The 12,768-nt window shown below is 53.2% G+C and overlaps 1 protein-coding gene across 1 annotated transcript in view; it reads left to right on the forward strand.

Moving 5' to 3' along the window:
• Positions 1-11,860, forward strand: part of LOC135287546 (zinc finger protein 501-like) — a 126,532-nt gene extending 114,672 nt beyond the window's left edge. The window contains exon 4 of the mRNA XM_064400839.1: positions 11,130-11,860. Coding sequence (XP_064256909.1) covers positions 11,130-11,860 — 731 coding nt within the window. The remainder of the gene's footprint in view (positions 1-11,129) is intronic.
• Positions 11,861-12,768: the final 908 nt, after the last annotated feature.

Here is a 12,768-nt window from a genome sequence, read left to right on the forward strand (position 1 = left end):
TCCAGTGGCTGCACTTGGACCTCCCTCCATAGCCAGAGCAGAGCTCCCTTGTCCCAGAAAGTGCCTGGGAAAGGAGGGATGAAGGAAACAGGACAGGCTGTGGGGATTAGGGGCAGGGCAGAGCTGGGGAGAAGAATAACTTTTGCATTTGATGGAGCTGTGCCTTCTCTTGGCTTTGTTGGCTGACAATAAATGAGCATCCCTCGGTGTCTCAGGCAGTTCCTTCTCCAAGGAAAGCAGGTGGGAGTTGGAGCCAAGGAGCTGAAAACTGCAGGTGCAGCCTGGGCTGGAGGGAGCTGAGATTTGCACAAGGCTGCTCTGAGTGCCAGGGCTTGGATGGGGGAAATGGTGGGGTGGGGGTAGGGACAGAGTCTGATTGATTGTCAGCCATGAAGGGTCTTGATTTTCATATCTATTCAAACTGCATGAGGAGGTACTTGGATTCAGTGCCAATTGGAGATTGCACATATCAATTTATGATCAGGAAAAAAAGAACTATTTAGGACCTAAAAAATGTTTTCTCACTCTCTTTGTAAGTATTCATTCAATTATACATTCACTTCGAATACACTTATGAAATGTGTTGAATTCACCACACAAGATTTGAAAGCTAAAATCAAATTATTCCCAAAGGCTTGGCTTGTTAAGGTGTTTTCAATGTTAATGAGCCCTGGGGCACTGAATTCCTGCACTGAAGAGCTGAAGGCTGAACAAGCCTCTGGAGCAGTAAAATCCAGCAGCAGGCTCCAAGTTGCTGAGGATGTCAGCAGCCCCCACTGAGGCCATCCCTGCCCAGAGACCGTGGGGGAATGGGCAGACAAGGAGAGCATCCCTGGGGCTGGGCCAGCAGAACTCAGAGGCACCAGCGGCTCCAGCTGGGCAATGGAGTGTGGAATGTGGCTGGGAAAGCCCTGCCTGGGCTGTGCCAAGCAGGACAGACAAGCCCTGACTCCCATCCACTAAAAAACTCTCTCAAGGAGACTTTTAATAGGAATTACAATTGTTTATGTACTCTGAGTTGGACTCCCTGGAGAAATACCAGCAAGAGATTCTGAAAAGCTCAAAAGAGCAATACAGCCTTTACCGGGAACTTTAGAAAATCAGAGATACTTTGGGAAAAGGTTTATTATGACATTAAATCAACAAAAAACACTTTTCAAAGCATTAATTTGGCACATTCAACTTCGCAAACTCTAAGCCTGATAAACTTTAAGTTCATCAAAATTTCCAAGGGGCATATAAAGTAGAAGCAGACAGGGAGAGAGAAAAAAAGTAAGAAAGATACAGAGGAGCACACACACAGCTACCGCCTCCTGGATTCCAGCCGTGTTCAGAAAGAAATTCCAAGAGGAGGTAGAGTCAAGATGTGTGCTTGCCTTGTGGTCAGCCTTCAATACCCCTTGGTCTTCCTGGGCCCTTCCCCCAGGTGAGACTTGGGCTCATTTGGTCGCTAAGGAGCTGGGCTGGTGGTTCCAGAGGTGGCTGTGGAGCATTGCCTGTGCTGTGCAAGGGACTGGCAGCCACTGCTGGGCTGGGATAGAGGCTCTGGGGGGATTGGGGTTCCAGGACAGGGCAGTGCTGGGGTTCCAGGGCAAAGCTGGACCTGCCCCTTCCTCCCCCACACGTGAAATGTTTCCAGCCAACAATCTCCTCCAGTCTGTCACAATAGGGAATGTTGGAGGCGAAATCCCAATTCTGGTCATGGGCACCTGGCCAAGAGGGACAGTTCTTTTCAATTGGAAGGAAAGCACAGAGCCCCAGTGTTTGGAAGGCAGGTGAGAGCCTCACTAGGCCAAGGCCAGCACAGTTGTCAGGAATGGCAGATTTTGTCTGGGAGCAGTCTTTGGATTTAGGGAATTTTGGAGATGGAACCCCAGTCTTGGCCATGGGTGCCTGGAGAAGCAGGACAGTTCTTTCCCTAGGACAGTTCTTTCCCTAGGAAGGAAAGCACGGAGCCTTCACCAGTGTTTTGAAGACAGATGGGAAGTGACCATGAAACCACTGCCAGCCAGACTTGTCCTGGCAATATTCCTGTGGAAAGAATTCCTTGATATAAGGAAATTTGGAGGTGAAATCTGAATTCTGGCCATGTGTGCCTGGAGGAGAAGGAGAGTTCTTTTCCATAGGAAGGAAAGCACGGAGCCCCAGTGTTTCAGTAGGAGGTAACAGGAGATTCTCAACATACCAAGGTCAGCTGGACCATTCAGGGGGCCCAGAAGGCCAAACCAGCCAGACTTGTTCCGGGTTCCCTTAGTTTTATGGTGCCTCATAATGTCACAACGATGCCTGGGTTCCATGAAGCCTTGCATTGTCACAATGGTCTCTGTGGTTCCCTAGGCCCCACAATGACATGTGACTCCTCTGTTCCATGAGCACTGCAATGTCACAATGGACCTTTGGACCCTGGGGGTTTGCAGTGTCACAATGGTCTCCTTTGGCTCCACAGTGTCACAATAGACCATTGATGACAGGAGGCCCCTCTGTGTCGCCCTGGAGCTTTGGTTCCATGCAGCCCTGGAGTGTCACAATTGTCTCCTTTGGTTGCCCAGTGTCACAATGGAGCACTGATGCGACGAGGCCCTGCAATGTCACAATGGAACTTTGGTTCCAGCCCTGCAGTGTCACAAAGTCCTCTTGGTTTCACAAGGCCCCACAGTATCACAATGTTCCTCTTGGTTCTGTGGGGACCTCCAGGGTCACAATGGTCTCACTGGTTCCATGAGGCCTCACAGTATCAAAATGCTTTACTTATTCCATAGGGCCCCATAGTATCTTCATGATTCCATGAGTGCCCTCCTTGTCACAGCGGCCCCATGGTTCCATGAGGCTGTAAAGTCACTTAATGGTGCCTCCATGGTTCCACGAGGCCTTGCAATGTCACAAGGGACATTTGGCTTCCTGGAGTCCCCTCAGTGTCACAGTGGCCCCTTGGTCCCATGACACCCCAAAGTGTCATAATGGTCTCCACGGTTGCAGGAGGCCCCACAATGTTACAATGGACCCTTGGTGTCACAAGGCCCCACAGTGTCACAATGGTCCCTTGGTTCCATGGGCCCTGTGCTGCTGCATTCCCCCCTCCCCTTCTCAGGCCGCCCTGCCAGCTCAGAAATGCTCCTTGGGCCTCGGCCTTGGCCAACAGCCCCTGGGCTCAGCTCTTCTGCAGCTCAGCACAAACACTGTCTGCTCCAGGCACTGGTGCTGCCCAACCAGCTCCTGGTTTCTGGAGGAGCAGCCCTGGGAACTGGTTTTGTTCCCTCAGGGGCACAACATGCCTGTTCTCACACTGCCAAAGAAAGCTGTTGATGCCAAGTGTGGCCAGGATGAACCATTGCTGTGACTGCAGCCCCACTCTTGGGGCCCTACAAACAGCGCTCCAAAAGGAGCCCCTTGGAGCTGTCCTGGGCCAGCGACTCCCTCTGAGTGGGGCCTCTCCCAGCCGGGAACTCTCCCGTTTGCTGCACTCGGGGATCCTGAACAAGGACAGAGCCTAGGCCGATCCCCCCACTCCTCCAGGCTCAACCCTTCACCCGCTGGGGAGATGCCAAAGGATCCACAGGGAGCATTTCCTGCTCTCAGGGGAATTTTTCACAGGTGCCTTGCACTGACTCTTTGTGTCTGTGTGCACACAGGAGTGCCTGTGCTAGGAAATGTGGCAGAAATGCTGCTCTCGGAGGGGTTGGAGTGCCTTGGATAGCTGAGTCAGCCAGGCCTGTAAGTGAGGTGACTTATCACAAGGTCTAAGTGAAGTTAACTGCTGCTAAGAGTTGCTCCTTTGCTATGTTGTTATGTTTAATATAAGTTATAAGCTGAGTTAAATACTGTTAAGTGTTATTTCTCTATTAAATTGGTATGGCATAGGTTGCAAGTTAGGTGAAATACTGTTAAGCTTTGTTCTTTTGCTAAATTGTGAAGTTCGAGGTAGAAGTCAAGGTTTAGTCCTGTTAGGTTTTAGCTGTGTTAAGCTTTTAGGCCATATTCCTTTTATCCTTGCCTTCACTGCCCTTTTGGCACACTCACACACATAGGGAGAGTTCTTGTTTCATTTCTGGTTTGATTGCCTGGATTGGTTTTGGCTTTGTTGTTTCTTTGTTTCCTTTGTGTGCCTGAATTGCCCATTCAGGAACAGAGTGACTCTTGCCAAGGAACTTTGAGCTGCTGTCACTTAATATTAAATCTGGTTTTTGCTGATCCCTTGCTGGGGATTTTTTGCGCGCTCCCAAGCGCTCGTGCATAAGAGGGTGAAAGAGCCCTGGCCCAGGCTCTGGCCCTGGGGGACACGAGGATGCTGCCGGGGGGTCCCTGTCCCCCTGTCCCCCCACCAGGGCCCCGACCCCCTGTCCCCGTGTCAGGCTCTGGGGTTGATCTCGTGGAACATCCTCTGGGGGAGGCTGCGGAACCGGGGGTGGGGGGACCCGGTCAGGAGACCCCCGCTGTGCACGAGCAGCATTGGACTGCTCTGGGGGAACTGTGAGGGGGGGCTGGGGCAGAGGGACCTCCCCAGTGACCTCACACAGCTCCTGTGATGTCACACAGCTGATCTGTGATGTCACACAGCCCCCTGTGATGTCACAGCCCACATGATGATGCCACACATTCTTCTGTGATATCACACAACCTACCCTGGGATGTCATACAGCCATTCAATGATGTCACAAACTGACCTGTGATGTCACAGCCCCTCTGTGATGTCAGAGAGATACCCTGTGATGGCATAATCCGTTCTATGATGTCCAGCCATTTATGTCACAGAGCCTACTCCTCGATGTCGAAGGCAACTCTGAGATGAAACACACCTACTCTGTGATGTCACAGCCTGCTCTGTGATGTTACACAGTCACACGGCGATGTCACAACCCACTCTCTGATGTCACAAAGCCACTTTCCATGTTGGCAGAGTTTGCTCCATGGCCTCACACCCTATTCTATGACATCACAGCCAGCTCTGTGATGTCACAACCCCCTCAGTGATGTCACAAAAACCTCTCTATGATGTGATACTGCCACTCTCTAATGTCACAGCACAAACTTTGACCTCACAGCTTGATCTATGATGTCACACAGCCATATCATGAAGTAACAGCCTGCTCTGTGATGTCACAGAATCCCCTCTATGATGCTGTAGTTACTCAGTGACCTCTCACAACAAACTCTGTGATGTCATAGCCCAACCTGTGACCTCACACAGCCCACTCTGTGCTGACACACAGCCCCTTGCTGACATCACAGCTGCTCTGTGCCTCTAGGACACAGCCACAGAGGTGCCGCTGTAACACAGCCCCCTCTGGGACATCCCCCAGCCCCTGCCAGTGCTGAGCCCCTGTCAGCTCTGTCTGTGCCCTGCTGGTGTCCCTGAGCTGCCCTGGCAGTGCCCCAGCCCTGCTGGGCTGTGCACAGGAGCTGCCGCTGGCCAGAGCTGTCTCTCTGCAGTGCTGCCCTTGCCAGGAGCTGCCTCTGGGCCAGGAGCCCGGCCCAGCTCAGCAACACAGACACAGCACCAGGACTTTAATGACCCTCTGGGGCTTTGGTGCTCTTTGCATCAGACTCAGTATCTCAGAGTGTGCTCAGAGAACTTCTCAGAGACTCAAAAAGAGACTGAAACACAGAAGTTTCTCATACTTTAAACCGATCCTTCTGAGGGACAGGTCTGAGAAAGTGTCCCCAGGTTGCAGCCAGAGAACAACACTGGAGGCAATGATGACAGGTGGGGAGAAGCGAGGAAAAGATGTCTCTGATGCTGAGCAAACCTGCGCTTCTGTCCCTGCAGGCTGTTGTCATCCCCTGGCTGCCCCACCTGGCCGGCCCCTTCCTTTGCTGACAGCTCTGCCTCCTGCCTGCCTCTGCCTGCCCACACAAAGCCTTGGACTGCTCCAGGCTCCTTCTAGGGGACACGTTGCACCACAGCCCTGCCCTGGCAGGGAAACTCCTTTCTCCCGCTGTCCAGTCTGGGCCTCCCCAGCTGCCCTTAGCACAATTATTTCTTCTTCAGGCTCATTCCCACTATGAAGAGAAGCTCCAGCCTCTATGAAACCACCCTTTACTCCCTCCCAGTCTACTCCTGTTCTGTCCTCAGTCTCCACACCAGTGAGCCCAGAGCCTGCAGCCTCCTCCCACTGGTTATGTGATGAGGCTTCCAAACCCCATCTTGGGAGATTTTTGGGTCCTCTCCAAGGTCTGTGAAAATAGAAGAACAGTGGTCGAAATTATTTTCTCCCAAATCTTGCAGTGAGAGAAAAAGGGTCAATGTCTTTAAACTGAATGAGGGCGGATTTACATTTGTTAGAAGGAGGAAATATTTTACAATTATGAGAGCGGCACAAAACTGCAACTGTTTTCCCAGAAAAGTGGATTCCCAACCCCAGGACTTCTCCAAAAGCAGGACCTTTGTGCAGCCTGACCCACTGAAACCCTCTCATCCCCAAGGACAGAATTGCTGTTGTGTGGGTTCTCTGATGTGCTGGCTGCCCTCACTACGCTTCTGGCCAGAATGTCTGCTGAGGGCAGCCAGGCTGCTGCAGGGGCAGTGACCTCACAGCCATCACCATGGCAGCCCTGTCCCCTGCGCCTGGCTCTCTCCTTTCCTCTGCCCCTGCCTTGTCTCTGCTGGCATGAAGAGTTTTGTCATTCATATCTTGTCCCCAAGGTGCTGGGGCCAATGGCTTCCCAGGCAGGCTCCTGGAGCACAAGTGGCTTTTCAGACCCCAGGCAGAAATGAGCCCTGAGGCAGCAGCTCTGCAGTGCTGGCCACCAGGCCGGGCTGCCAAGGGAGGCTTCTGGCCATGCCCTGCAAGCAGCTGCTGCTGCCAAGGTGCCTTTGGTGCCTCAGGCTCTGCCTGGCACAGCTCCCAGCACGGCACTCTGCCCTTGTGCCCGAGCCCTTCCCTGTGCTGGGGCTGGCCTGGGGCTTTTCCTGCAGTGGGACCTGCCCTGTTGATGGCACAGGAAAGGCAGTTCCTGCTGGAGCAGGAGGCTCTGCCTGCAATGGGCTCCAACAACTCCAGCAAGGCATTGTTGACTTCAAAATTGCTTCCTAGAACAGAATATTCTAATAATTGTTATAATTCCAGTACTGTGGTTAAGATCTTTCTGACTAATCATGATCACAATCCATCAGGGCTGTATTTATATAAATTTCTCTGGTACTCCATCATTAATCGTGTGGGACAAATTGCATTAAGGTTCAATTCCACCTCTCCAATCTTTTATACATAAACCTTTGACAAAGTCTGGGCTGGGGTTGGATGCAGCCTCTCCCAGTCTCCTCTCTTAGAAGGAATTTTACAAGTCTAGGGGTCCTGCAGGGGTTTGAGGTTCCATGGTGGCTGTTGGAAGTAATTTCTCCACCTCATGTCTCAACAGGAGTTTCTGTAATAAAGAAATGAAGCTTTTGCCTGAAGCTCCCACTGTGCTCATGACAGGAACCGCTGTGAGTGTCTGGGACATCCCGGCTCTGTGGCAGCCTGGGGACTCCTGGGATGTCACCATGGAATGGCTGTGTCTGCCTCTGACCACAGGGCTCTTTACCATCCCCAGAAACCCCTGGGAGGTGTCCATGGAGCCCCTGTCTCTGCCTGTGACATTCTAGCTCTTAAACAGCCTGGAGACTCTTGGAATGTCCCCATGGAACCCCTCTGAGGACCTGTGACAAATCTGATCCTTAGCAGGCAACCATCCCCAGCCCCCTGTTGCTATGGTCAGTTTCCATGGCAACCATCCCCAGCCCCCTGTTGCTATGGTCAGTCCCTTGGCAGTTCCATGCAGACCCCATGCCAGGGGTGGTTGCCATGGACACCAGCTCATGCCTGCAGCCAGAGCCCGTTGCCATGGCAACCATTGGCAGCCCCATCCCCAGGGTCATGGGATCCCAGATCCACAGAATTGGCTGAGCTGGGAGGGACCCATCAGGATCCTGGAGTCCAACTGCTGGCCCTGCACAGGACACCCCAACAATGCCAGCCTGGGCCTGGCAGCACTGTCCAAACGCTGCTGGAGCTCAGAGAGCCCTGGAGCTGGGAGCCTTCCCTGGGGAGCCTGGGCAGTGCCCCAGCAGCCTCTGGGGAAAAACCTTTTCCTGAGATCCAACCTGAGCCTGCCCCGACTCAGCTGCAGCCCTTCCCTCCAGTCCTGTCCCTGGGCACCAGAGGGAAGAGGTTCCCACAGCCCTAGCCAGGGATCCGCTCCCAAGGCTGTTGCCATGGCCACCAGGGCTGGGACCAGCTGGGATGCTCGGTTTCCATGGACCAGGGTTTAGGAATGGGATTCTCCCCCACTCCCAAGGATGTTGCCATGTCCACCAGGGTTGGGACCAGCTGGGATGCTCGGTCTGCACAGGCTGAGGTTTAGGAATGGGATTCATTCACCCCAATGTGAGGAACGCAAGGCTGCTAGAAGTCCCACAGGAAGCCCAGCTCAAGTAGCTAGATTCCTAAATTAGTCCTGAATTCACAGGCTTGGAGACTTTGCCACATGTGAAAATCATAAGTGTCTTCGTCCCTGTCACCTTTGTCACAGCTATACAGAGTTTTTCCTTCCTTTAATAATCTTGGGCCAAATTTCCATCTTTTTTTTTTTTTTTTTTTTGGAACCTGCCAGCAGCTGAGCTGGAGCTGTGCAGGAACCGATGAAACTTGAAATTGGCACAGAATTGCTTCCATTGTTGGTTTATTAATGTTTGGGATTTGTTTACATTTCCATCACAAGTGACTTGTGGCAAGAGCAAATGTTCCTCAAGGCATTTAACATGGTGTGAAGTTTGATTTCTGCCAAGTTTATTTTGTCCAGTGCCCAGGGGATGCTTGAGGGATGCTTGGGAGGGGCTTGGGGGGATTCTGTCCCTGTCCCTGTCACCTCAGGCCATTCCTGAGGTGGTGTCCATCATTCTCACCCCAGGGAATGCCTGGGGGTCTCCCTCCCTCTCACCCCCATGCCAGGGGGATGCTCGGGGCAGTCTCTGTCCCTCTCAGCCCAGGGGATCCTCGGGGGTCTCTGTCCCCTTGCCCTGCTGGTTGCTCGGTGGTCTCTCCATCCCTCTGGCCTCAGGGAATGTGCAGGGCTGGGGACCAGGGGCTCTGTGTCCCTCTCACTGCTGAGGGTGCTTGGGGCTGGGGGGCTCTCCGACCTTCCCATCCCTGTGGAGGCTGGGGGGGTCTCTGTCCCTCTCAGCCCTGGTGTGACCCCACCCAAACATCATCGGGGTCAGAGGGACAGAGACACCCCAAACCCCCAGAAGGGCTGGACCTGGGATCATGCTCCTACCCACATTTGTCTGTTTAGCCCAGAAATGAGTTCTGCACATTTAAGGCTGGTTCTGAGAGCGAAGGGAGGGAGGAAGAAGTGAGCAGTTTGTTTTACAAACTGCACTCACTCCTCCACATTCCAGCTCCTGGAGGGACAGATGGTGGGACAGGGCTCTCCTTGGCTTTTAGGGGTTTTTTAGCTCTCTGAGGCAGAGAAGTTCCCTGGACTGTGATTTTTCTTTTTCTTTGGAGCTGTTTTAACCTGCTCTGGACTGATCACCCAGAAGGGCACTGGCAGCTCACACCTGTGGCCCATTGGGCTGAGTCTGGGCTGTGGCTTTTCCAGTGATGGAGGAACTGATAAGAGACAGATAAGAGACTGATAAGAGAATGAGTGTGCTGAGCTACAGCCCAGGGAGGGACTTGCTGAGTTTGTCATCTCTTTTGGAGTGGCAAGAGGTTTTGTTGTTTAATATTGGTCATTTGCTCTGCTAGTGAATCCCTTGCCTGTTAAATAACCAGGTTTTTTCTACTTTTCTCCAAGGAAATATTTTCCCAAACTGGTTGGTGGAGGGGCCGCTTGAATTTGCTTTCTAGTGGAATCCCCTTTTCGAGGTTTTCTCCCAAATTTGCCCTTAACCAGGACAGGGCAGTGGGGAGAGGAAGAGAGCCCCAAGTAACTGGATTGGCTGGAGGCTGGAGATGGGGACCCTGGGACCCCAAAGTGTGACATTGTCCCCTGTGTGTGTGGCCTTCTCAGGGAGAGGGTTTTACACCTGAGCCAGCTTGGGTAGGGGGGATGGTGTTCACCCCCCGAGCAGGGATTACCCCACTGTTTCAGGTTGCAGTGCAAGATGTAACCAAATGCATGTTTTCCATCACCACCTTTAGAAACTGTTATAAACAGGCGGGGCAGTGTTCTTTATCTCTTCCATGACTCAGCCCTGATAACATCCCCAGGGGCTATCTTAGGTTAATGGGCCATTGAGTGTCCCTGCAGGACTGATAAAATGACATCATCCCATTGTGGAATGCTCCGCCCAGGGGGAGGAGCCACGCATTCCTACCTGGATATAAGCTGAGACTTGCAGCACCAGGAGCACATTGGCTACTGGATTCCCAGAGGAAAAGAGCTCCATCACCACCACTGGACCTTAAGAGGAAGACCAGATCCTTCTACAGGATCACCGCTTCGACAGAATCACGTTCATCACTGCAACAGGACTGAGGCCACCATCTAATGGGACTGCTACCAGCACCCTGACCAACAGGGTGCCAGGTTATATCCTGACTGTCAGTTTAAGGCAGTGTTTCTGTATCATTGCCTTAATCTTAATTTTCTTCTTAAATTGCAATTCTGTCTTAGACTGTACCCCTGGTTTACCCTCAAACCTGTACATAACTCAATGCACTCAGCTCTTGTTTTCCTCCCAAAACAGAATTTCCCATCTCAAAACCACTGCCAGATGGAGGAGAAGGCTGCGAGGAAGAGGAAGATGTCCCGGGACCATCAGGTAGGTGAGGAGGAAGTCACAGCCCCTTTCCCTCTCTCTCCTGCTCCATCTCCCTGCAGAGCACAGCCCAAGGCTGCAGGACAACCCTGCTTCCAAGGCCGTCCTGCCAGGGATGCACGGGGAGAATCTCCTTCCCCTTCCCTCTGGCATGGTGGGAAATCCCATCCTCTCCTTGCCCTGCCTTCCTCAGACAAGGAGATGAGGATGGAGACCAGCGAGGACAAATCTCCACAGCAGAACCTTGTGGAAGAGGCCGTTTTGAGTGGCTCCATGGCACAGGAATCCAATGGGGAAGAAAATTCCCTGAGATCCTGCAGGAGGAGGTGCTCCAAACCCAGCCCAGGGTGCTCTGAGGAGGAAAGACCCAGCCTGTTGCAGGAAGGTGGACAGAGCTTCAGCCAGAGCTCAGAGCTGATGGTCCATGAGCAGCTTCATGATGGGGAGAAGCCCTACGAGTGCTTGGAGTGTGGGAAGAGCTTCAGGCAGAGCTGCCACCTGATCTGCCACCAGAGGATCCACACCGGGGAATGGCCCTACGAGTGTGGGGAGTGTGGGAAGGGCTTCAGCTACAGATCCACCCTTGTGACCCATCAACGCATCCACACCGGGGACAGGCCCTATGAATGCCTTGAGTGTCAGCAGAGATTTCAGACCCGCTCCACTCTCCTCAGGCACCAGAGGATTCACAGCGAGGAGAGGCCCTTCCTCTGCCCCGACTGCGGGAAGGGCTTCAAGCAAAACTCCCACCTTGTCACCCACCAGCGCATCCACACTGATGAGAGGCCCTTCCTCTGCCCCGACTGCGGGAAGGGCTTCAAGCGCAATTCCCAACTCGTCACCCACCAGCGCATCCACACTGGGGAGAGGCCCTATGAGTGCCACACCTGTCAGAAGAGGTTTCACAGCAGCTGCAATCTCCTCCTGCATGAGCGGATTCACAGCGAGGAGAGGCCCTTCCGCTGCCCCGACTGCGGGCAGGGCTTCAAGCACAACTCCACTCTCGTCACCCACCGGCGCATCCACACTGGGGAGAGGCCCTACCAGTGTCCCCAGTGTGGGAAGAGCTTCATCAGCAGCTCTAACTTGACCCAACACCAATGGAGTCACCGGTAAGGGAAACCCTGCAAATGCCCCTGCTGCAGGAAGAGCTTCATGAACTGCTCCAGCTTCATCCCCCACTGGATGACCCATGCTGGTCAGAGCCCTGGTGATCCATGTTTCCTGTGATCCATGCTGGGAAGACACCTGTCCCTTTTCCTGCCCCTGCCAATGACATGATGTGGAATCGAATAACATGAGGTTGTGTCCATGGCCGTGACATCCCATTCACTCCCACCTCTGGTCATTGCCAGGGGCAGGAAAGGGAGTCTCTCTCTCCCCTCGAGGAGAAGGGTGTCCTTCCCAGGCAGGAGGAAATTGTGGCCGGGAAGAGACAGTCAGCTGAGTTGTAGTTTTCCATTTTTCTTATCCCTTTTGTTATCAATATTGTTGCTGTTCCTGTTTGTTCCTGATCTTGTTGCTGTTCCCAATAAATTCTTCCTATCCTAGCCCAGGATCTTTGCCTTTTGTGCTTTCCATGGGAGGCAGGAGGGCAGCAATCGGCAGCGCGGTTTTAGGGGGAGCAGGAAATTGGGGAATCTCATTCCTGAAACCCGCCCTGTGGAAACCAAGCATCCCAGCTGGTCCCAGCCCTGGTGGCCATGCTAAGGATCAGATTAGTCACAGGCCCACAGAGGGGTTCCATGGGGACTTTCCAAGAGTCTCCAGGCTGTTCAAGAGCTGGAATGTCACAGGCAGAGATGGGGGCTCCATGGACACCTCCCAGGGCTTTCTGGGGATGGTAAAGATCTTCTGTGGTCAGAGACAGTCACAGCCATTCCACGGTGACCTCCCAGGGCACCTTGGGCTGCAAAGGCACCCATCTGTCACAGGCACTCACGGGGGCTCCACGGTGACATCCCAGTGGTCCTCAGGCTGCCAACGAGCCGGGATGTCCCAGACACTCACAGGGGTTCCTGTCA

The sequence above is a fragment of the Passer domesticus genome, chromosome 30 (assembly GCF_036417665.1).
Source record: "Passer domesticus isolate bPasDom1 chromosome 30, bPasDom1.hap1, whole genome shotgun sequence".
Lineage (NCBI taxonomy): Eukaryota > Metazoa > Chordata > Aves > Passeriformes > Passeridae > Passer > Passer domesticus.